At 41.4% G+C, this 25845-nt stretch overlaps 1 protein-coding gene across 6 annotated transcripts in view; it reads right to left on the minus strand.

Annotated features, from left to right (window-relative positions):
- RAPGEF6 (Rap guanine nucleotide exchange factor 6) overlaps positions 1-25845 on the minus strand; it is a 138316-nt gene that overhangs the window by 66867 nt on the left and 45604 nt on the right. For all 6 annotated transcript variants that reach the window (XM_082324318.1, XM_082324322.1, XM_082324317.1 and 3 more), the window contains exon 7: positions 21237-21380. In XM_082324318.1, coding sequence (XP_082180444.1) covers positions 21237-21380 — 144 coding nt within the window. The remainder of the gene's footprint in view (positions 1-21236; positions 21381-25845) is intronic.

Raw genomic sequence — 25845 nt, forward strand, 5'->3', positions numbered from 1 at the left:
GGCACACGGAGCGCAGCGTGAGCACGCCGATGCTGCGAGCAACGCTCAGCAACACATTACCTCTCAGCTAAGAGCTGTGTAATGAGGCCCTGAGATCCTGTATATGGAAAAAAAAAAATACAAAGGAGCACCAATCTTCCATCTATGTTTTCTTTCTGTATTCATAAAGAAATGCATTCGTGGAAGTGAGAGGAGCAAAACAGGGTGGTCCTGAACGAGGCTGTAGCTGTAAGCAGAATTGTAACAAAGGAGGTTTAAAACAAACAAAGTCTAGGAGGAAATAAATGAGCAGATAGGTGTTTATTTGCATATTACGAGCCAATTTCCGATAAAAACAATACTCCAGGAAAAGGCTTTTTCTGTTGAAAAGTAGTACGATGTGTACTTCCATTTAATCTCAACGTACTACATACTGGTGTATCCAAGCTTTCTAGAGTAAATGGCCACACAGCTCACACTAAACCATCTTTATCTTAATAAACTATCAAACAAAAAGTACATTTTAAAGTTTTACAGAAAGTATCCTGCAAGTTGTAATAACAAAACACAGCTAAACTTTTAACTAAGTGTAAGGAAAATTGTCATTCATCAGTCCAAGCACTCACTCTCCAAGCTCTCAGGGATCAGAGCATTCAGTAACCAAGAGGCTGTCCTCCTACAAATTAAGACTGAGAAACAAGGCAATCCTTCTGTTGCAGGGGATGGAGAGGAAAAAGATCAGAAAATATGGAATAGGAGAGACCAGAAATACTCTTGAGGAGCTGGCTGAAACTCCAGAAACTCAAAAGAGAGCTAAACCATACAAACCAAAGTTCGTAGGAGGGAAGAGAACCATCAGGAACCAGAAGAGAGGAGCTCGCAGGGCAATCACCCGCTGCCTGTGCCTGCACGCAAACTCGCACCCTCAGGTGAGGAGCACCCGCAGGTCCCGCTCTGAGTGACGACGGGGTGCTCCGCACCGCAGAAAGTTGGGCTGGAAGTTACAGGCATGGACAGAGGAAGATTGGAGGGAGAGGCAAGGCCAAGAGGGAGAGAAAGACGCTGTCAAAATTGACTGAAAAAAGAAAGCAAAGGATCGGTTACTCTATTTGCACTGAAAGCGTTTAAAATTCATACTACCAGGGCTATGTTCCGTATAAGTGCATTAACAAAGACAAGGATGACATCGAATCAAATCAAGGACACACTATCCAAGGTCTGTTTTTCTTCTGAGGAGCTGAAAATAATCTTTAATTGCATGAAGGTTTCAACTCAAGATCCTGGAGATCAAACTGATGCCCCTTGGAATCAGAAGATGGTGTTACACTGATTTTAGTTACAGATAACCAAAACTTGCATCATGTCCCTGTGAGACAACAGCAGAAATAGGAATGGGACTGAAAAATGACTCCAAGTCTTCTGTTCTAACACAAACACAAACTTTTACACAGCAAATGTATCTTGTTACTATGCTTAGCATTATTACATTTTACCTAAATGGCAGAAAGAGAAGAACACAGAAGCCTAGAGAAAATAAATTACTGTCTACTGTTGTAAGACAAGTTTAACATCCACCTGGGATCTTAAATGAAACTGTTTTCCTTCAGGAACAAACATTTTAGAAGCTTAGATGTTAATTCAAAACCCCTTATTTTCTATAAAAAGCACATTATCTCAAAAAGCATCCCTTTTTAAATATCCTCTATAGATACATTATCCAATCACTCCATATTTTCCCCATCAGACCCTCCTGCTACACAAATGGGGTAACTGCATATGCATTCTAGGCTTGGGAAATTGTTAGGATGCGAATAAAATTTCTATTACAGGAGAACCATATACATCTAAATCATTAAGTTTAGAGCTCTCTTTCTTAGTGACTTCATAATGCATCTATGTTTAAGAGTCTAATACCACAAAGTGCATTACAGACAATTTAACAGACACTGAGAAAGTTATGATCAAAATTACAAAGACGATGAGAATCTTGCTGAGATAAGTTTCAAATATTTAATTTTTTGCTTTAAAATATTGCATTAGTATCAGAGGAATTTAGATTAGCTTAAGTTGAATGCCTCTTGTCCTCACAAATACAATGTCAGCAGAAGCAGATCTCCACAAGACCGGTACAAAGTCCTCTACCCTCCTTCATCTTCCTCCAGAGTGGCAGTGGTTTGACAGCTGGGACTGCTTTGATCACTGTTTTCCACACTCCTCGCTGCTTATCATATTCACCATGTTTGCTTAAGGATGCCTGCATCTATTTATCTCGTCTTCTGCAGCGTATCATTCCAGAAAGCGTACGGTCCCCAGAGCAGACACCATTGCTTACGATGTGCTTCCGATGCAGGATTCTGCCCCTGTACTGGTACCTCCAGACACAACTGATAGAGGAACAACCATCATCTCCCTGCAAAGGAGATGGTGACCTCTTGGGCACATTTCCAAATATCAGCATAGTCTTGAGACATACTGTTGACCTCTACAAGAGCCTGCATGGAAAGGCTGAAAGGCTCCTACAGCTCATCTTAATGGGCACTGCAGAAAGTCACAACACTCGGAGTTCTCTCTCCCAGTTTACCCTCCTCTTAAGCAGCTCTTTATGCAGGAAAATAGACTGCATTGATTACTTTACAGATGTCTACTCCATCCCTTTTACTTTCAGAAGCCAAAAGCAAGAGAGTTTCTGGGAGATGAGGGGTGCGTGCGACGCTAACCAGTGTGTGCAATGCAAACCGGCGCGACACCCCTTATACTCGGAGAACCATCTTCCAGGAGGTGACGGACCTCCTAAAGCTGGCTTCTCCTGCGGGTCACTCCCCGGCCACACAAATTAACCTCCTTAGGTTAAGGCTAACCTTCAGAAGTATTCTCCTTTACATACCTTCACAAAAGCTTACCTTTCTCATTAGTCATATGAAATATGACTTCATTTTTCTCTGATTAAATAGATGTATCATTACACTGTCACATTCAGAACAGCTATAATTACAACTGAGTCAACAGCCCGTTTTCAGACTATTGTCCTATACCAGTTTAAAAGCAACTAACTTAAAAAATTCTGGGACAGATATCTACATAAGTCTAACAAATTTTGAATTTAATCACCAAGAAAGCAAATGAAAAATCAGGTGTTCACTGCTCTATGGCAAGAAATGGTTCTAGTTTCAAAACAGTATCATAAAATATTTGATGTTTTCAAGTTAAAAGTTACAAACTTGCATATTTAAAATTCTGACATCAGTTATTTTGCTATAATATGTATTATTATAAAACACCTGTCATAGAAACAGATTTGTGGTACAAAGCTCAGATAAAAACAAAATGGAAAGAACTCAGATATAATTCAGATAATCAGTGTGTGTCATCAGTTTAGAAGCTCATGGGGGTTTGCAGGAGCTTTGGGGGGTTTTGCAGAGAGGGGCTACAGGTGCTTTTTGTTTTTGTAGTTTTAAAGATAAAAACTTTTAGCTATAGATTAGAATGCAAACCCAGCTAATAGGTTTGCATCAGCCATTTAAAAAAAAAAAAAAAAAGGGAAAGAAAAAACAAACCTCCCCCTCCCCAACATTTTACACTATTTCATTTATGAATAGTAAATGAGTGAATAAATGGCTTGACTGGTATGGCAGCAATCCGCTGGGGATCATCAACAGAGTTGACATAGGGGGCCAAAAGCCTTTACAATTTTTTTTTTTTTTTTTTTTTTTTAAACACACCTCTCCCCCCCTCCTTATTTGAGCACAGGGTTTCTTTTTTGTGGTTTCTCACTTTGGCCCAAACTCTACAGAAAGAGCAATCTCAGCTGAAGTACCAACGTGACTAAGCATTCCCATTTTTTAAGCAATATTACACTTTCAGACCTCCTTAATGAGGGTGGTACAGGTAAGCCAAGCTTAAGTAAACTGATCCTTTCATATTTAATGTCTACAGAGTACAAAGGGAAGAAAGCAAAAGAGTCGACATGTATACTCGAGACACGGATGACGATACAAACAGGCCAACATTTGCCAGCAGGAACTCTACGGTGAGGAGCCGCAATTACCTGGTTGAGCACACGGAGCCCATCACCTTTCAAGTACCTGCAGCTCCGCTTCACCTGATGACAGGGTGGACTCAGCGCACACGAAACAGCCAAAATTCGGCCACGCGTACGCCCACGTATTCACACATTGATTTTGGCAACTGCATATGGAAACCCTGAAGCCCAGCATTTTCACCCCCATACACTTTTACATTGTATCAGACACAAAAACCAAACGGGAAAAACCATCCTGCACAGGGACTCCGCACACCCAGCTGTGTTTCTCCCTTGTGCCTCTCCATGCCGTCATGTCACTCAGACTCTAAACTTCTTGGAACCAAAGTCAAGAGCAAATTTCTTGCTCCAAAGTCAGTGCCCTATCTCATGATGTCAAGAGCACACGGGTTTTGCCCACTGCCTTCAAACCCTGCCGGCTTTCACATGCAAGAAAGTTGCACAATCTTTATTCTAGCCTGTATGAGCTGCAATATAAATACAAAATTGTAATAAATATTAATGAATATCTGCCTGGCCTCAGGTTTACAAGGCAATTCCCATATCTTGGGTGACTACTTCTTGGCAATAGCGTTAATAAAATAACAGCAACTCAGCTAATTTTCTGACCAAGCATACCACATAGTAAGAGTCTGACAAATAAGTGTATTTTTTAATTTCTTTAAAGGCTTTTATCTCAATAGGTGGGTTTGCTCGAATGTTCTAGATTTCATTACCTCCTTTAAAAGAAACACCCTTCCCTCCCCAGTTTCACAAAATACTGCATCTTCAGACACACAAAATAATTTGTGTCCTTTAAAGCCGATTATATTTACATAGTTCAGCTAAATAATTAACCAATTCCACAATGCTGCACAAAGGAAACCAGCAGCACAGCTTCATACAGCTTGAAAATTAGAACATCAGTGGGCTTGTATACCAATATTTTCAAGTTAGGAATATATGCAAGCAGTCATAAAAATGCTACACTTCAATAATACTTGCTTCATATATTAGTAGGCTAAAAAGCAAGCTTTACACGTTTCATAAGCAAATGGCATTTTTATACTTCCTGTTAATTTGTAAGCTATTCGTATATAAAACAAATCCCAAGATTTCAAGGTCCCCCCTTCCCATTTATAAATGATTCCGCAAGAACAGTCCAGGCACAGCCAGGAGTCCAGCATCTCATCCAAGCAGCACTCAGGCTCTGAGAAGTGAACATTCACACAGCACCACGGCTGTCAATACATGTCAGAGAAACGCAGCACAGACAAAATCTTACTTACTTTGGAGGCCCATGGTTGCAGGCAGTTGGCATAACATCGAACAAGAAAAGCCATTTCTTAGGCTGGGGAAAAAAGTTTCCTTTCTCAAATAAAAGCCACAGAACTAAAATACGGAGTAAAATTCCTTCTGGATTCTCTTTAAAAATCATAAACCAAAGCAGCAAATGTACATGTATGCAACTTCTCAGGCTTGAATTTCACACTGAATTCGATTACAGCTTCCACTGTATCTGAGTAGTTTTCAGTATTGCAGTGAGTTAGCAGCAGCAGCAGCAATTCCTATAAAAACGTTCCAGTTTTAACAAGCACATAAATTCAAATCAAAATGTTTCCTAGCTTTTCAAATACAAATATCCATACGTTCCCCCAGGCAAGAGGTATGTACCCAAAAAGTGCTGCTAAAATTGAATTAATTCTGAAATGGATTAGAACTGCAGGTTAAAGCAACAATACATCAAAAGGCGAGATACGAATTGTTCAAATTCCTTTTTTTCTCTTCACTAAAATGCATTTACAAGTGGCTTATCTTCGGGTCCACTTTTCGGAAACTTCACATTCATATTGTAGATGAAATTTTGCAAAGGTTCTTCAGCATCTTAGGCGATTCAGGAATCCCACACCCTGGATATTAAAGTTTCTTCTTTATACTCTTGTCCATCATAACTGCAAAAATTGAATTAGTGTCCGGATTGTAGCTCCAGGATATATGCTCAAACAGGTTTGCACTGTGGAATGCATTAAAAGCCTCTGCAATACAAACCCTTTTCTCTTTTGCCCCCCCTCCTTCTTTTTTAATGCAGTTTACAACTCTGCAGTGTTGCTCAGTATTCTAATGCATCAGTCAGATACCACGGTTAATCCACGCCTAGCTTTTCCAATTAAAACATTTCTGTAATGCACAACAAAACAGTACGTCCATGGCTACAGCAAGACTGACTGCTGGAGTCCTAATTCCTACTATCTTTGCTTGCTTCTCAGCAGCTCCCTCAGGAGAAGCTCCCATCGATTGGATGCTCCGCAGCAAGATGAAATATCTAATAAGGAGGAAAGAGAGTGGGAGGGGAACTGAGCTAAAAGGATGACATCACCTGTATAGAAAGCCTTTAGAAACTGCATTAGATCAATTGGCTACTGTATCTGCAGATGCAGCCAACAGAGCATCTTTATTGACCTAATATAAACACACGTATCGCTACAACAACTGCTCAGCAAAACACCCCTGCTCCATATTATATCTTATATCATTTTATGATCTATTAATGCATATACTGTAACTCTAAACATTTTTCTTTTTCTAAATAATTTTTTAAAAAATGAATCTCATGTGTCTATTAACACTTTCAACAGCATTTAGGTGCATTATTTCTCATCTTTGCATCCAAATTTAGAAATAAGCAAAATAAATATCTGCAGATATTCACATGCATGCACACACAGATACACCCATAATCAGTTCACAATAAAATAATTTCTGCTTTTATGTATGTATGTCACACAAGAGCCTCATCATTTTTATCTCATCCTATACACTCATTAGGAGATTTCTGTCTAGAATGAGAAGTAAATTTCTTATTGAAAGGTGATGTTTGTAATTCTCATAATTTTAATGGTTGTGAAATCATGTTAAAAGTTTTAGTGGGTGGGGTTTTTTCCCCTCAATCAAGACCAATTCTGTTTATAACCAAAATTGCCTTAATTCTGCAGTAGTTAATTTAGTTTTTATAATTTCTTTTTGCAACTAAAAACTGAAATATTTGCAAGCAGCTTAGTATCTTGGATGGCAGCCCAGCTTGCTGGAGAGCTGCTCTGAGGAAGCACCTACGAGATCCCACACCTTTGAGCTGGGACTGCCGCGATGCTTTCAATTCCTAGAAGGCAAATGACTTCTGCTACCGTGGAAGAAGGGAGGAAAGCACAGAAGAGAAAGGAAGGGGGACAGAGGGTGCTGGCTCTGCTAAAGCCATTATTTAGCACTCCGGATCACTTACTTCATCTGCAAGAAGGGGCACTCACTGTTTCCGTTTTCCTCGCTTTGGAAAGAATTTTCTTCGCCATGTATCTCATCATTCCCAGTTTGCATCAGACTCGAGGTTCATTCTCCAAAACAAAACTAGCCCGTGATAGCCATACCTCCCGTAGAGAAGAGGAGCTGCCAAGAGTGGCCTGGTGGCAGTGAGGGCCAAAAATCCCCCCTTGTTTTTGTTTGTTTGCTTGTTCTTCAATACCACATCGGGCAGTTTGAGGCAATCCACAGAAAGCTCTTTTTCATCTACTGTGCCAAGGAGCACATGGAGGAAGATTCTTACATTTTGGAAGCCAAGTCACACGGATGGGACACCCCACCCCATCTCAAACCAATAGCTCCTTTCAGCAGTCATCCAGAAGTCAAATTCTTCCCGGCATATAACCCAAGTTACGACAGCAGCTGCACCTTAACTAAGAAAAACCCTATGCCTAGCACCTTCCAAAACTGTCTCAAAAAAACGAAAATTGCCATTGATACCTGAATTTACTTAACCTCTATCAAACAATGAAAATAAGAATAGATGCAGCCAGGCTTCATAAATATTACTGGGTTTAATACGCATTTAAACATAAAGGAAAAACTGAACTTCATTCCTGCACTTGCAAAATTTGCAAACCCAAAGTCTATTTGATTTTGAAAAGCTGAAAGAATTTTAGATAATTACTTCAGATTTTTCAAATGCATTACACCAGCTATATAAATAGCTGTTTCTTTTATTGTTCTTTCAATACTGAACAATAGGCTAGATATGTCAGCTTCACCTTACATATAACTGTATTGAGTCTTTTCTAACAATTCACAAAATTGTATTCAGAAGGATCTTAAATATCAAATATAATGCCACATGATAAGTCTTCAGCAGCAATGAACATCCAAATACTTTTACGCGGTGTTACCTGTATTATAGTTATCACCATCACAATTGATACCAAGGAGAACAGAAAACCCACCCAGCTAAAGGAAACCTCTCCCTGCCTGCACGCACACCGATAGCGCACAAACTCCATCCCTCGGCTAACGGGGCAGATAGTCATCTCCCAGCCGCATTTTAAACCCGCTGCATTGTGCATGAAATCCAATCCACTAAAGATTTTGGCGCGGATGCCATATTTTACAACTACTGTAAACACGAGCTCAATAATGGGAACAAAATTCTATTTCCTTCTAGTTTTGCCTTTAAGTGAAGATGACATCATCCCTCTGCCCGTCCCGCCAATGAGCGCGGCGGCGGTGGTCCCGGGGGGCTGCAGCCAGCTCTGCGCAGCCCTGCCCGCCCGCGCAGCCCCGAGCGGGGGGAAAACCTGACCTAGTTCCACACCCCAGCTTTTGGGGCATCCCCCCACTCATTTCTGTTTGGTTTTTTTGGTTTAGGTTTTTTCCCGGTTTTGTTTTTTTTTTTTTTTTCCCCAGTCTTTTTTTATTTTTAACACATACATTTCTGCAGCCCCAGCTCCCTGCAGCACAACGCTGTAAGTTTTTCTAAATTGTCTGTTTAGCCACAAATCTCAAAACTAAAGCAACTCAGAGGTGAAAAAAACATCTGATACAAAGGCTGCTCCGTAGTGATCACAATCAAAATACTTGTGAAGAACTGCAGCATTGGGCAGAATCACAAACAGTAAATCGCCGGTCTCCTTTTAAGCCAGATTCCAAGTTTTCGGAGAATCTTAAGGAAAAAACCCTCCAGTCTACAATCTCTGAATTAAAGGTGGTCTTTGTTTCTTAACACTGATTTCTTTCCATGCTTGAAATATCACTCTATGTTTCTATGCATCATATTCCCTTTATCCTCCCACAATACTATCTGAATCCTCTCGACTATTAAATAAATCTGCATGTTCTAATTGTCTAAGACGACAAAGTCACTGAAAAATGGGATGTTTTTAAAAGGATAGTAAGGCCTTTCATAATTTAAATGCACATTTGGTTAAGCAGGATTAGAGTCTTCTCTTATTTAAGGACACCACAAATGGAAGTTCTGCAAAAGCAGAGAGCACTTGCAGCTGACAGCAGAAGGTCCCCGTCAAGCAGCACTACTTTTTCCTGATCAATCAGAGGAAGAAAAGCCCATTGTGCAGCGCCAGCGGGGAGGACGAGGGCTGATCAAAAAGCCATCATGGCACTGGCTGAAAAGGCAGAAGCTGCTGGCATGCCAGCGAGACGAGGGGCCTGGGTCTGAGGGCCGGGCTTGTGGACTTCTGTCCTTTTGTCCTCAGAGCCAGGCGACCGCTGGCAGGCTGTCTGTCCCCTGCCACGTCCCCCCGCAGCAGTGCTCAGCTATGAGCAGGTACCTTAACTTGCTCCCCCCCTTTTGAGTACAGTACCTAAGGTAGCATCCTGACTCCGAGCCCATGCTGGGGGCTGGGGAAGGAGACCAGCTGCTTGGAAAGCAATCTGTCATTTCACACACTTGGGCAAAGATGTTTCAGGCTAAAATAATTCATCTTAATACAGTTTTGCAAGTGGGAATTGCCAAACACAGCAGCATTATGCAGAAATATTTTAGCATTAAGGGCACCTGCACCAAGGGGTTATTTCAATATATTTGAGTACTTTAAATCTTTTTGGAAAGGCAGGGGATGGGGAGCGTGGGGTGCAGTATGCAGAGCCAGCTGCAGCGCGAGCTGGATGCAGCCCTGCTACGCTGGCACAGCTTGCTCGATTCAGTGTCACTGGCATGCTTCTCCAATTTCTCCCCGCCATTTAACTTAAGCATCTTAAATGAATCATTGTACTTTCGTGGCAAGGTTAGACCCTCATTAGGGCTTCTCAGGAATTCCTGTTTAAAGAAAAAAAAAAAAACAAACCAACACACACACACACAAAAAAAACCCCAAAACACAACTCTCCACCCTGTTCCAGACCCTTTTAGGAAGCAGAGGCAGGGAAAGCAGCAGCCAGTGTGAGCCCTGTTCCCCTTCAGGGTGACATTACATGGTGCAACCGCATCCTTACGTCCATCGCTTTCCACAGTAGCACTTACTAACAGGCTGTAGAAAAATCCTACCAAAAGATCTGTAGGACTCATAAGTAGTATGAAAACATGATCCATCCTAAGGGAAGGAGGGAGGGAGAGCGGGAGGGAGCGGGAGAGGGAGGGCAGAGACTGTCATCATCCCTGAAGTGATGTAAGCTTCTAAATATAGCACCAGCAATACAGAAGGAACAATAAAAAGGCACCATGGATTCAATTTCTCCATTGCTTTCGCACTACCCCAACCATCTTTTTTCAGCTGTTGTGTTAAGCACGGAAAGGTCATCTCCTATTTGCAGTGATTCAGATTTACAGGGTTTATAATACTTTCTTAAATATGTTTATAAATTACAGCTCTCTCCTGCAGATCTCTGTCTGTTGGTGCACACGCTCTCTGCAGAGTCGGGCAGCAGCATGATCAGCATCGCAAACAGGGACAACGCCAGCACGGGGGGAAGGGGGAAGCCCCCTCTGATACAGACTCAAACAAAAAGTTCATTTCTACGGTTTGAACTGAGATGATTCATATCGTCCTCCTCCCTTCCTTCCTGACATCTCATTTCGGCAAGGGGTGGGGAAGTTTGGGAAGGTACGCAACCCAAAAATCCCTTGTGATGAGGAGGAGTGGATACCAGCCCCAGAAGGGTCAGTTTGTGGGACTGAATGCACCCAGAGATACTAAGAGGATGAAATCTCTAATATCCCACAGCGAAATTTCCCAAACACATTTAGAATTTTACTCATTAAAATGTTACCTTGATCTAGTCACAAAACTGAAATCCCAGCCCAAACCTAACATGGACCTGGCTGTGATTTCCTCAGGTGCCACCTACCTGGGAAGCCAGTCAGAGTTTCACATTTGGAAATTGCGAAGCCCACCAAGGTATATATTCATTTTCATCCCCAAAAAGTTGATATGAAAGCCAACACATAATACCACTTTTTCTTCCCTCATTTATAAAAACTGTATCTCAAGTTAAAATGAGCAGATTAAAACTATTTAGAACGTAAGGTACCAGTACACCTCTCTCAAGAAAAAGGCCTCTGATTAAATGACCTTGAGAAGAATAAATTAACTCCATAGATGAGGTCAAAAATCATTAAAATGCCACTTCCAATATTTCTTCTGTCATTTTTCTTGAGGATTAACACCAACCTGGAAGCCTGAAAGCAGGAAGAGGGGAGGGATCTGACTCCTTCTACCCAATTTCAGAATTTCTCTCTAAGCAAGGGTGATTTTGAACAGTCAACTTTCAATTACTAGTGGCCGGGGCACCCAGCTTGGACAGTATATGTGACACGAGTACCATCTCAGGCATAACATCTCACGAACATTTTTTTCCCCAGAACAGATCCGTGTCTGGAGGCACCACGCTGCTTTTCTATGTGCAGAGTCTACACCGACAGACTTGCCTGGGCTCAGGCGTAACTCCATGCACAGGCATCCCGGCTGTCCCTGGGCCCAGGCTGGGACCAGCCAGGCGTAGCGTCGCCTGAGCTCGGTAACAGCGTGAACAGGGGAGAAAGGGGTGGGTAAGGCACTGGCAGAAGTGCTCCCGAGGGGTTCACTAGGAGTGACCACAGCACAACGCACAGATCCCCAATCTGCCATACTGGGGAAGTGCAGCACAGACCCTAGAGCTGCTCTGCAGGGCTTCCCTCATCAGATGAAGCATTGCAGCGTAGTGATTTCCAAACTTTCTCATTTTCTGGTATGATCCAGCCCTTATTGCTTTTAAAAATGGAAAGCCAAGTATGCTCTTGGAAATTTCTCCCCAGCATCATTTGGGGTCCTTCCCTCCACTGAAAGCAAAACAGCAGCAAAAGCCCAGTTATTGTCACCCAATCTGAGAAACTGATCTTAACAGATAAAGCAACGGATGGGCCAGATGCCATACCTACACTCCAAGTTTACAAACCACAACTGTTAACCAAACTTTAAAGGTAACAAAATCAAAATCATGAAGACAATACAAGCATCTAGTTTATTGCGGCTACATTACCTCAAACTAAAACTTAATCATGTAAGAACAAAAAACTTTAATACCCAGCAACAGAAAGCAACTCTGACTTGCAAGAGCAAAGTATCAACAAGGAATTAAGCTACAATGATGGTCCCATTTAGCCAGAGACTTCATTTAATCAACTATTTCAAGTATTTCATCTGTCGAATACGTCCCCATTAAGAAAGTTTCCACATATCAAATGTAAAATTACAAATGCTGTTAAATGTCATTAGATAGCAATCAGTTCTATGCCAAAACCAAAGATATTCTTCCAGCTATTCTCTCATACAGACAGTGGTTTTCATGCCAAGTTTTTCAAGGAAAACAGGGCATCCAAATGCTTCCATTATGCGCTGACATTTTCTGATGGTGATTTTAACTGAAAATTGCTCAGGATATTCTCAGTCCCTAACGCGGTCCATAAGGCTTCCAACAAACATGACTGAGTTGATGCGAATTTCCACATTCTAAATTAGAAAACCATTTTAACTTGAATACAAAGTTGAAGACAACGCCACCACAGTCCTTTAAAGAAGTCCTTCAGTGTTACATGACATTCAACCCAACGACTCAAACTTACGACTCTTTACACTAAAATACAAAGCGACCTTTCACAGGACCACTTCTCTCTAAGGCACGATAGACCTAAACCTAAGCGAAAGGTTGAGTTGGCTACAAATGAGAATACAACCAGGCTGCCACACTTCAGTACAGCATATTGAACAGAAAGAGCCCAGATGGAAGACAGGAAATAAAAAACAGATCCACGCACGCTACCATCTCCCTGCATGCAGGCGCCCAGCTTGCTGGCTACCTCCCCTGTCGGTTTTCTACGAGAAGCCAGCCAATATGTTATTTCAAAAGACTGAAACAATAATGTTAAAAAGAAGGATCTGACAAAGAACTGCAACTCACACACAAAAGGTTTTTAAGTCCCCACAAAGACTGAAATGCCTTTCTCAGGTGCAGAGCACTGCTTTTTACCATTCACCACCTGAGTGACATGATACAATTACGAGCAGTGGGCACAACCCTTACACATCATTCTCAATCTAGTTTGCATAAGAGGCTGCTTATAAAGAATTAATGACTTTGGAACTGCCACCCAACCCCTTAGGGTCCATCAAAACAGAGATTAAATCTCTGAACATGCTACATAAAACATCTTCTCAGGCATTTTCCAAGGAACTGAGTTAATTTCTACCATGGTGTAAATTTGTCTACACTTTGAAAGGAAGAGGAAGAAACAGATAACTGATTATTGCATGGAGAGCACATTAATAATGACCCGAGTTTTTACTTCTTGTGCATGTTAATTTGCAAAAACTCTAGAGTTTTCAAAAGGTTCTTGTGCCACAAGCTGCCACGGAGCAAGAACAGGCACAACAGTATATCCCTCCCATGGCACTGCCACCACCAGCTGAGGTCAAGGTTTGAGCAACTCTGGTTCAATCCCAGTTAATGGAGTGGGGAAGCTTCCCTGTAAAGGACAGACTGTGCTCAGGATCCATTTCCATACAGTTCCAGGCTTCCTGGTGAAAGTGCTCCGTTGTAAAAACACTGATGTGTTTGGACTGCAAATAGGAAATAAGTGTAAAAATATCCACAAGTTTTTCTTGAATTATCACACAGACAAGTGCAGTTCTGCTGTCTGCTGCGCTGCTGAGCAAGGGGAGGGCAACACAGAAACCTGCTGCAGGGATGATATGGGGTCATGGGGCTGATCATCACCCCAGCTTTCACCAGCACCTGGGGAGGAAGCAGCTGTACAATTAAGTGCTCATCTTACTCGAGACAGAGAAAGGTTTAAAAAAAGTCTTTGAGGCAAGAGAAGAATAGAAGAGCAGAAAACTATGGTGTAAGCACTAAGGGGGGGGCAGAAAGGAGAGAAAACTTTTTTAAAGCAGTTGGCAGAATATGTATCTTTCCATGTGGCAAAAATTAGCTGCTTCTTCAGGTGTATAAAAGGTGAAGCCCTGAAGAAAGATGAGTAAGTCGGCCCTGTTAGCAGCCTCACAGTGTAGCTCCCCCAACAGCAACTCGGTATCTTGTTCCAGGACAGAAGCTGGCAGAGCGGGAAGATGTCTGTCTGTCCTGCAGGAGAATTATGCTGCATCCCAACACAGGGCCACCGCTCACCACCACAGGCTCCCCCACAGGCAACGAGAAGGGCTGTATGCTACTGTCAGCAGCCAGATTTGAGTAAATACAGGTGCTCGCTTAAAATAAATCCTCCCTAGTTTCAGTCTGATGTAGTTTCATTTGTGCATCACTCTTAAATGCTGTTAAACAGCTGCATGTCACCTCCGAACTGAGGCGATTTCTGTAATTCACGGTTTATCTGTAAGCTGCTTGTCCAACCTGTAAAATCTTCAGGGAAACTCCTGAATATAAGTTTTGAATAACTACGATCACTTTCATTATGGATAAACTGGGGTTTATATGTTGCATATGTTATTTTTAAAAATAAAGTTTTAATCTGAATAACATAGATTTTAACCAAAGGGCAGTATTTTCAGTAAGAATTTTCTTATTTTGTGCACAGCCAATCCAAGTTATTACTCTTTGGAAAATGCAGATGGTTATTAATTGGTCTGGGAAGCACCAGTAGTCTATGGAAATTCCTAGGAAGATTTTTAATGCACAGCACTCTTCGAGGATTGGTGTTTTGTTAATGACCATCAGAATCAGCGACAGACTTTCAAGGAGTCCTTGACAGCAATACTGCTGACAAAACAAGCAGACAAAAATCAATACAGAAAATAAAATACGAGCAAACACGCATTTGGCAATTTTCCCCTTGCTTACAAAAGCAAAGGGACGTGCCCCAGGGCAGCTGTCTCGGCAGACCAGGGCGAGCTCTGGGTGCCGAGCACGGGTTCCCATGCCGGACGCCAGCGGGACCCTGCCGGAGGTTGCTCCCAGCTCTGCCGGTGAAGCGGCGTTTAGCCAGGGAAGCCAACATCTGACATGTTTAGTTAATAGAGCTGCTTAACTGCTACGTCATTCACAGCCTCTTCCCCAACTCTCAAAGACCAGTCTGACAGTAATTTTTGTTTCCAGAAAGCCAGGGGCTTCAGCCACATGTATTCCGGTCTCTCCTCCGCCTGTCGGTGCCGGGTGCTGCGGTCGCACCTACGCACCACAGCCAGCTCCATTTAGGTGCAGGCCACAACAAACCTGAAGGCGTCTGCTCAGGAAGTGAATGCACTGCAGGCACAGCTTCTTTCTGATCACAGAAGCAAGAAAAACTTAAAATGGCAGGAGTTCAACAGAGCTGCAAACAAGTGACTGCACACGTGTGCTTTTACAGAGGTCCTGTCCTGCTCAGGTAGCCGGGCTAACGCAGGTTCCTGCGTGCGCTGCTGCTCTTGAGCACGTACGACCTGCGAGTTGGGATCCAGCCTAGGCTATGCAAAATTTAAGATGGAGATTAGAAAAGAGAAAATCCTCATGTTGTACAAACAGCATCAGGAAGAAGGAACTCGCATTATCTTTTTGCATCGCACGACACCTCCAAAGAGCTATCAAGAACATGAATTGCTGTACCCACTGAGTACACAGCAAGACTCATGAATTTCAGCAAGACCCACATTTTCTTCTGATTTGTTAGTTAATAAAGCTAAAATTCTGTCAAGCATTTTTTAAAAGTGTCAAAAAGAGGAAGCGTGGACATAAACACATTAAAAAGCAACGAGCTGCAAAGAGAATCATCCTCCAGCTCAAGAACAAGTGATTTTAGCCACTTGCAGATCAGCCACAGCCTCGTTAAAATTAACTGATATTCCAAATAAACAGATGCCAGCCAATGCTGCATCCAAGTTTAACAAAAGGCAGCTGGAGGCATGCTGTAAATTGGTCTTAGTTCTTTTAGATCAATAGAAGGTACCATTTCAGCAAATTTACCTGGCAGTTAAAAATAGATTATAAAAGACCTATAGTGTTTTATAGCATTTAAAAGCAAAAGGATTAGTGAAGGTAAAGAACGTAATGGGTTTGATCCAGTATATTGAAATGTGACTTAACTTCCTAAATTGTGAGATACCCTATGCTAACTCCAGCCTCTGACAGGATTACATTAAGTAATGATCAAAGAACAAGAAACTTGCCACTCAAGCAGTCTTCAGTGACAGACTTCTCTGAAGATAAATGCTTCTACAAGGCTCCAGGAAAATTTTTACATGATGCAAGTATTAAGATACTGTCCATAAAACTTAATATTATAATAAATCTTTTAAACCTCATCATCCTCTTAGAAGAGTTTAAAAAAAAAAAAAGCAAATTTGCATCTCTGAGAAAGGGGATTACTACTAAAAGTTTGGTACTGATTTCTTTATTCTGTTCTAGAATGAACAAACAACTGAAAAAATTCAAAATGTTGTCACAACTCCATGGAAATATGCATTACATCATACATGCACTACTTTTAGAAATGCAAATATTCTTCATTTCAAAAAAATCAGAGAGAACTGTCAAAAACGTACATAGGTAATTAAATTAGTAAAAAATCTTATTCAAAGGAAAAAAGATTTGAGCTTACAGGTTTGATGGTCATGTAGAAATTTGTATCAAATTGTTAAGCCCTGTTTGGTTTTGATCACTGCACGAAATATAAGTGCAAAGCTCACTATCTAAGGTTTTATTTTTTAATTGTGAAGATAAATACTTGAATGATTTATTTTCCAATTGCTTGATCCAAGATCAAAACAGCAATTTAACTTTTAGAAAGCACCAGACCTCCCATTAAACATTTTTACCTACATCTGTTTAGTGTAGTTTTGTAAGCACCTGCTGTATGGTCACAAAAGTTTGGGACATAGTTGAACAAAGATCACAACAATTACTTTTTTCTTTTGTAATTAAAAAAAAATAGTTGCATTACTTATTGGGCCAAGAACTAGACTAAGAGCTAGAAATGACTAAGTGTTTATCTCAGCTGTGATAATGCCCTGCTGCACGACCCTGGTTCCTGTCTGGATTCTTATCTACACTAGAAACAGCAATACGCACAGAGTGCGTATCTCCAAAAAGATATGCAATCATACTAACAAATAAGATTTGAAGCAAGAGCAGGCATAATTAATACCAATGGCACATTTCTTTCTAATCCACTGAGTTTGAGCAAGAGCTTTCTCCACGCGACTCCAGCCTCCCTTTCCCCCCCAGTCAGGATGCCACTCCAGGGCTGCCATGCCTGGTGCAGAGACTTAAGTGACAAAAATGAAAAAGGCAACAGGGGCCAGAAATTCCCAGGGATACAGAGATCCCATGTAATTATGGGGATGCTCAGACCTGCCCCAGGTAGACAGCCAGCCAAACGTGCTCGGGCTGCCACCGTGGCCTTTGCCCATGGCAGAGCCACCTCCTCCATCACTTCGTGGGCAGCAGTGCTATTTTGCGTCCGGGGAAAAAAAAAAAAATAAAACAAAACAAACGATATTTGAGAAATGTTTTGCCAACTACACACTTATCCTCAGGATCTCGCTGGCTAACTATGCTGTAGAAGGGAAAAGCCCAGTGCCAGCAGAACCTTGACGTGGCTGCTGGGCACCCCTGCAAGTGGAAGCCAGACCTCAGTCTGTTCACCTACCTAATGAGAGCAAGTCCAACATACTTTCTTGCATATATATCACGAGAACAAATTCACATCATTATGCATTTTGAAGGTATAAACAGAAACATAAACCTGTTCAGTTTGAGTGAGAAGAAAGAACACTGTCAGCATATGTTCACTGTATTTTACTGGAAGAAGGGAAAAAAAACAAAACACCCCAACTTTAAATACTTATTGTGCAAGAGACCAGTGCTTTTGTGAAACAATATTGCTCTGTGAACTACAAAAACGTAGTAAAGGAGTCTAAATGGTAACTCCTTCACTAAAGAAACCAACCAGACAATCCACTTTTAACATTAGTTCATTCAAAGGGCAATGGATGGGAGGGAGGGGGAGATATCCACAATAATTTGAATGTCAACTATCCTGAAGATATACAGTTAAATTAAGTACTAGGGCTCTTTTACATAAGAGGCATAAGAGAAAGGAAGAGCTTCAAAGATGGTAACAATCATTTAAAATATTACTTAAAGTATCTGCACACAAATCTTTATTTCATGGCCAATCGCAGGGATTTCTACTGAATGAGTTCTAGCAATAACAAGCAGGGAGCTCCATGTGAGAAGTTCATGCAAGCTCATGTCACAACCTAATGGGTAATGTTTTCTAAAAACAAAGATTAACCTTAATCATAAATAGTAATCATAGTATATTTAATGTGCAGAGATTTACATTTTAAGGAGTTAATGGAGATTGCATAGATAATTCCCCTTAAAAGCAAACACAAGAAATCTTCTATTTAATCATGAAAGGAAAAATTCTGAGCTGGGATAAAGCAACACCCAATTTCAATACCTATAGGATCTAAGTTTTCTTTAGAAAGCAGAAAACTACCTGTGTCCGAGAGATGAGGCTTTTAAAAAACTTAATGTCATGCTGAGTACTCTAACATCATTCCACTGGAGCCTGACTGAAGTCCTTGCAGACCGGCTGGAAAGCACCCAGCCCTCCCTGGGCAAGCAGGGCTCACAAAAGGTCCATCAGGCTACATTCAGCATCTGTCAAAGAGCATTTAGCAACAGGCTGGAGAGTGAAATACAACACTGCGTTTATTCATTAGCATTATGCCAGAGAGGAAATCTGCCGGCAAGTTTGTAAACACTTTTCCCACTTTGGCAGAAAACATTATTGCAAGTTCTTGTCAAATAAAAGTTTCATTCAAAAACCCGCCTCCTTATCCTGCCCATTCTCAGATGGGCTGACATGAAGGGTTACATTATAAAGCCTGTTTTTCAAGACCATTGGGAACCAACGCCATGTATGAGCAGATTCACATAGGTAAGAGTTAAACCTAGTCACAGAACAAGTCATACCTCAGAAAAATTCATTATTTTACCAGACTATAATGGAACATGGAAAAATATAGGCACCCAATATTCATTTACTTGTCAAACAGGCAGCTGGTTATCATGTTTTGATTTCTTAGTCATCTGTTGAGTTACTAATTACTTTTTGCTACACCAAGTACTGTGAGTATGACACTTCCCAATTAGGAGCTTACAGTCTACAAAGCAAGGATTGGTATTTCAATTCAGACTGCTGAAAACCAGGACTCTCTTTATATATTCCTAATTAACTGACATAAAAGCAGACTTAGGAATGTGCTGTTGATTTATGAAGTTTATACCATTTCCCATCCAATGCTGATCAAAATATACATTCATAAATCTGAGGTTTGTGTAACCAGGTTTGCAACAAGAAACTACATGTGCAGAGACACGCATGCGCTCCATGTGGTTGGGAACACAAAGAAATACATCAACATGAAGAAAAATCCTAATGAGGACATCATTTGTTGACTAATCACAATCCTGCAAATGTACCGCACTGACTCCTTGAATCAATAACTAACAATCTCTGAAATTGTTCAAGAAGCCACATAACTTGGTCCTTCTTAGACCAAAGGTGCTGAGTCCCTTATCATGTGCCCCTCCAGGCAAGCTGCACAGGTGGCATCAGCGTCAGTTGTTCCTGGGATTCTCTTCCTCTTATCACTGAAGTCTGAAAATTATTTTCCATGTGCTTATTCATTGTCATAAGCACCAGAGACAGATTTTGTCATACACAGACTGGTATTTAATTCCTAATAAAGCCTTATGCACAACTGCCCAGAGCATGAGGATCCAACATCTCATTTCGTCAATAACTAATTCAGATAACTTACTAATCGTAAAATCCAACACGTGACAGTTCTTGAAATGAGGTGGCAGAGGACGTTAAACTTCAAGAAGCATATTCTCTTCCTGTCACAGCAACGAGAGCTTCTCTGCTTACCAGACAAATGCCAAAGTAACCTCTACTCACAGACATGCTAATGCTGTCGAGAGTCTAAAATCACCACCTGCGATCCAACAGCTACCAACATGCAAAAAAACCAGCAGTTTATTCTGGAACAGAGGAAATCTTTTAAGTTTTTATCTAACTGCACACATCAGATAGTGTGAAGTGTATCAACTAAGAGAGACTTTGTACCTTTTGGGGAGATGAAAAAGGAAGATGAGAAAAAAGGGGGAGAAATTGTATTTTTTTTTTTTTTTCCTCTTCTGTGCACGAAGACTACTCAAAGTTCATGTACTTCAACGTTAGTACTGTTTCTTAATATTTGGTTTTCAAAGCAAATCAAAGTATCCAGAACAATTATTTTCAATGAAATAATTTGTCTAGATCACATATACATTCTGCTACCAAGCAGGAAGTTCATATGTGAAAAATAATGGTAAAGAGAAACCTTCATAAAAGCATTGTGGCCTTGAAACCACAGCTGTACGTGCCTTCACAAAGTGCAGATTATATAGTCTGTGATGTTATTTAAGACTAGCAAATGAGTTGCCATTACTCTTTTTGATGCTTGAATTACCACTACGCTATTTTTAAGCAAGTAAACACGACCAAGCACAACGATAGTGTTAATACTGCATTGAACTGCATTCATGATTGACTCAATTCCAAACCATAGTTCAAATTCATTAAGGAAAAACAAAAACCACCAATTCCTACATCTTGCCAAAAGAACTCCAGGTAAAACCAACAAAACCCAAGAATGACCATTCCTCCATCCAGCAAACATGTTCAGATTTATTTATAGTGCTCAACTGAAAAACGCCTAAACCAAAAAACATCTTTTCTTTCTAAATAGTGCTTGAATTTTCACTTCCACCTATCGTGTTCAAATCCAAAGCACTCTACTGCTCCCCACCAAGAAAAAAGTGTTCTCAAAAATGACAAACACAGACTATTTCATCTCACCAGCTTTTCTCAATAAAACAAAACGCCAGCCGCTGCACAGACAGCGTGATGCCAAGGAGACCCGATGACAGAGAACAGACTCACCGACAGGTAACTGCTAGAATCCACGTTGTCAGTGATGGTCTGACGCTCGCCCCTCTGGTTGATCTTCCTAAACCTCCGACGGGACTGCCTGAGCGGGATTTCTCTTTGCAAGATGTTTTCCTCATTGTCTTTGGAGTTCTCCACCTGAAACACATGTTCAGGCTCCTGGTTAAACATCCAGTTCTTCCATAGCACCGAGAGCCGGTGGAGCCGTATGAAGCTCATGAGGAAGGAACAAACATAAGTTCAGAGCAGTTAAACTTGTCTCGAGAAAACGACTGCAGACGTTTCGGAGAACCACTGCTGCATGTCTCAGAACTACGTTATTACAATGAGCCGGAGGCCACGGTTTCCTTCCGGGAAGCAGGGTTTTTTTAAATAAAAAAAAAAAAAGTAAAAAAGGCACACATATCCTCTAAACAATGTCACTCACCAGCAGAAACCCTTTGGCACCCACACGTATCATACAATAAGAGTTACAGACACTGCTCCTTTCAAGTGTATCTTCAACACAGAAGTTACCATTTCTTTGAGTATTTACAGTCTGGTAAAGTCACTGAACTATATCCTATTTTTATTACTGTAATTTTTAAAAACATAATTCATTTCTAGTACCAGTCACAGCTAAACAACTTTAAATATTCCAGCTTTTTTATAAATTGCTACTTCACCTATGTCATACTGACTTCTAATCGCTTCCAGCAGATTATGAAGAAATAACTGGAACTTGATTCATGTCTTGATATTAAATATTATTTGCAACTAAACATTAAAATTAGGTAAATTTATCTTGTTAGTAAAAGCCAACATGAAACCTTTTTATCTCAGCAACGATTACTTTTTTTCTATAAAAAGCAGTCCCATCCTTTCCCATTTCCTTTTGATGTTTTGGAAAAATATCTCCTAGCAGGAAGCAGAACAGACATGCATGCAAATAGGCTGCAGCCAGCAAGAAGCTCCTCTACAATACATTTACTGTATAGGAGGTTCTACTGTCCTCAATTCCCACCCCACCACCCCCCCCAAATTTCACTTGAAAATCCTAAACATAAGACTTCAGTACTGGAATAGGAGAACCACCTCTGTGTGGTCTTATGCAGCTCTCACTTCACATACTTGGGTAAATTATCTCAAAATTAAAATTCAAATTATAAAGGAATGAAAACCAGAAACACTTAACAGACATGAACAAGAAAGTAACCAAAACATCTGAACCATCACAAAAGCAAGATCACATCTACTTTCCACATCACTTTTTCCAAACAGCTACGTCTATCTGAGGTCAGAGGAAGGTGCAAGCAGCTGGGCATGCCTTGTGGGTTATTTTTAATTCCATAGAGAAAAAGATACATTGACAAGATAGGGTAAAGATACAATAGTCAAAAAGGAAGAGAGAACCTCACACCACAGTGTTATCAAAAAAGAAAGCAGAAGAGCAGAGTTCCCCTAGCAAGGGACAACCACACTTTTCACTAGAATTTTACTACCTGTCTGCAAAGGCACAGGACAACGAGCAAAGATATCTAGTAGCAGCATTGCTGTACGCACGATGTTATAAGGATGTAAAAAAAATACAAGGCATGCAGGCAGACAACAAGATAAAGCAACAACAACAAAAAAAAAATCCTTTTAAACAGGGCATTTAGTATCATCAAAAAAAGTACTAAGACACTGGATACAGAAGCCCTTCCTCACCTAGCATAAACTATGGAGTTTTAGTTAGCAATAATGTTGCTCCCAAATTATACAGAAGCCTTCTGAGGTAAAGAAGTTTAGTTTCGACAGAGTTACCCTAGTAAATAACCAAAGTTGTGTTGATTTCATTTTTAATTTTTGTACGTGTGCTACAGTACACGAGCTCCTTCGATAAATGCATTATTTCCTTTTTTCTCTGCGTTCAATCTTATAGGATCATAGAGACGAAAACAAGTGCTGAGCTTCTCCCATATAACAGACTAACCTGAGTGCCGAGGGCGGCTGGACAATGACTCTTCCAATACTGATGACCCTTATTATTAAGAAGCCCTAAACTGAATGGGTATTTTTAAGACTAAAGTAAAACAAACACTCACTGTAAGATGAAGTTATTTTTCTTCCACAATTCTAACTGAAAACTCAGAAGTGAGCATAAATATACTATTTGTTAGCACAAAGGCAAAACAACCAACTGCTAGTGGAAACTCAGAAACTGAGACCACCTGCTTCCTTCGGTTAATGCCACTGCTGCCGACAAAAACAAAACAAAAATCAGAAACCCAGGGAAGACCCCCACACCACATAGCTTCCAGTTTAGTACCACCAGCACCATCGGTATTTTGAGTCCAGCTGACCATCAGACTCTTTATGCTTATGATTTACAAGAATACACGCAAATGGTTTTTGATATGCTGTACACTGACAGGACAGGCTCCCTCACACTGCTCATCACTCAGCCGTGCTTTCACCTGGTTAAAACTAAAAATTTCTGTTGGCAGAGAGCATATCCAGCCTCCTAACAACCCCCAGCGCAGGATGAACACTCCTACGGAGGAATTCAGCATCTCTGCGGATGCTGCGAGCCGGGCCCCGGCGCGGGAGCGGAGGGAGGACCGCTTCCCTGTGCCATCGCGGCAGCGGGGGGGTCAGGCTGATCAGCGTGCCCCCAGGCCAGATGGAGACGGCTGCCCCACAGACTTCTTCGTATTCTTTCCTTTTCAATATGTTACAGGAAGTCCAGAATAGCGTGTTAACTGGCTAGTTTCTAATCAAGGGTGGTGTTTTTAATAACCTTGAATACTGGCAGCAGCAGAATGCTTCCATGGGGTCTGCTTCACCCACAGCACTTGCTGCCACGTAAAAATCGAGGAGGATCATAGGACTCTCCTCAACGTCACTCTGCAGCCCGTGCCAGCAATGACATAGTTTCCACCTCCAAATGTCATGCTGCTCTTCTGAAGTTACATTACACTTAGATGTGAAGAAGAAAATGAAAGCACCAAGGAACAACAGAAAGGAGACTTCAGTACATTCAGATATGGTGCAATTCTGGGCCATTTTCTTAAGTGATAAATGGACCTATTATTAATTCAATAGATTGCTCGGCCTCCAAAAATATGAGCTACAATGCCCATTCACACACTATCTGTTATCCTCATTAACTTAAGTTGACCACATTTTATGGCCTTTAAAATGGGTCAGTTCCCAGAGGATTTCCACTACAAAACTGATTTACATTCTAAAAAGAAAGAGGAAGGGGGGGGGAAATCTGTCAGCAGCAGGAACGATGGTGTTCTTTAACTACATTATTGCTCTCTACAACTGCCTGAAAGGAGGCTGTAGCGAGGTGGGGGTCGGTCTCTTCTCCCAAGTAACAAGGGATAGAACGAGAGGAAATGGCCTCAAGCTGCACCAGGGGAGGTTTAGGTTGGGTATTAGGAAAAACTTCTTAACTGAGAGGGTGGTCAAGCACTGGCACAGGCTGCCCAGGGCAGGGGTTGAGTCTCCATCCCTGGAGGTATTTAAAGAACGGATAGATACAGTGCTCGAAGACATGGTATAGATGGACTCGGCAGTGATAGGTTAACGGTTAGACTCGATCTTAAGGGTCTTTTCCAACCTTAACGATTCTATGATTCTATGATTCTTGTATTTTTTTTTTTTTACAACAAAGTTGATAAGGCCAAACAAGGATGTTGGTATTGCCTAACAATGTCATATTATCACCTCTTTGGCCCATGGAATATATTTCATGTGAATTTGCGATGCACTTGCAGTGAATGAGTCACCAGCCAGCCCTGCAAGGAAAGTCACGTGCTTCCCACGCACGCTTCAGACCGCTCCCGCTGCAAACAGCGGCTGCATCACCGTCTATTAGGTTTTTGTAGGAAGCAACACAATGGGTCTGGTAATGTCTGCAGCACCAGTTACAGAAGCTGAGTCATGTAACTGGCTTGTTACTGACATTGGTCCAAACAGACCAAGTTCTTCTCTCTGTTACATCAACTTGAAGGATTAGAGAGATACAAAAGGTCTATATATGATCGGGTAAGTGAATGTTGGTCATTCTGTGCTACAAGATGCCAGGAGCATTGGACTCAGCTCACCCCAGGCAGTGGACACAGGTGTAGTCAGCACACCAAATCCTGGGTGGCAGCAGTTAACAGGCAAAAACGCAAAGCAGCAGTGACAAACCAGAGTGCCTGGGGCATTCACATGACATGGCTGCACATATCGTCACCCAAGCAGTCCTGTGGCATCCCTCAAGGCATAAATCTCTCCCCCAAACCTCCAGCTTTGAGAAGAGACTGCATAATTGGGAACACACAAATGAACTATTTCACTCCAGAAGACTGAGGCAGGGTTCTTGCGCTCTTACCTGCGCTTACTTCATGACATGGCAGACCGTAGCTTAAAACATCTGCTGCGGCAAAGAGCGTATTACTGATGCTATCAAAGCCCATGAGCAGAATCAGGACTGACACAGTACAAAAAGAACGGCACAAAGGACAGCAAGCACACTCAGTACGGGACATCTCTGACATCCACAGCTGTTAGCGTACTGTGAGAACCAAATTTCTCATAGAAGCTGAATATTCACGTACTCAATAAGTAAGAGACATCATCAAATATT

Source organism: Platalea leucorodia, assembly GCF_965183815.1.
Source record: "Platalea leucorodia genome assembly, chromosome: 11".
In the NCBI taxonomy this organism is placed as follows: domain Eukaryota; kingdom Metazoa; phylum Chordata; class Aves; order Pelecaniformes; family Threskiornithidae; genus Platalea; species Platalea leucorodia.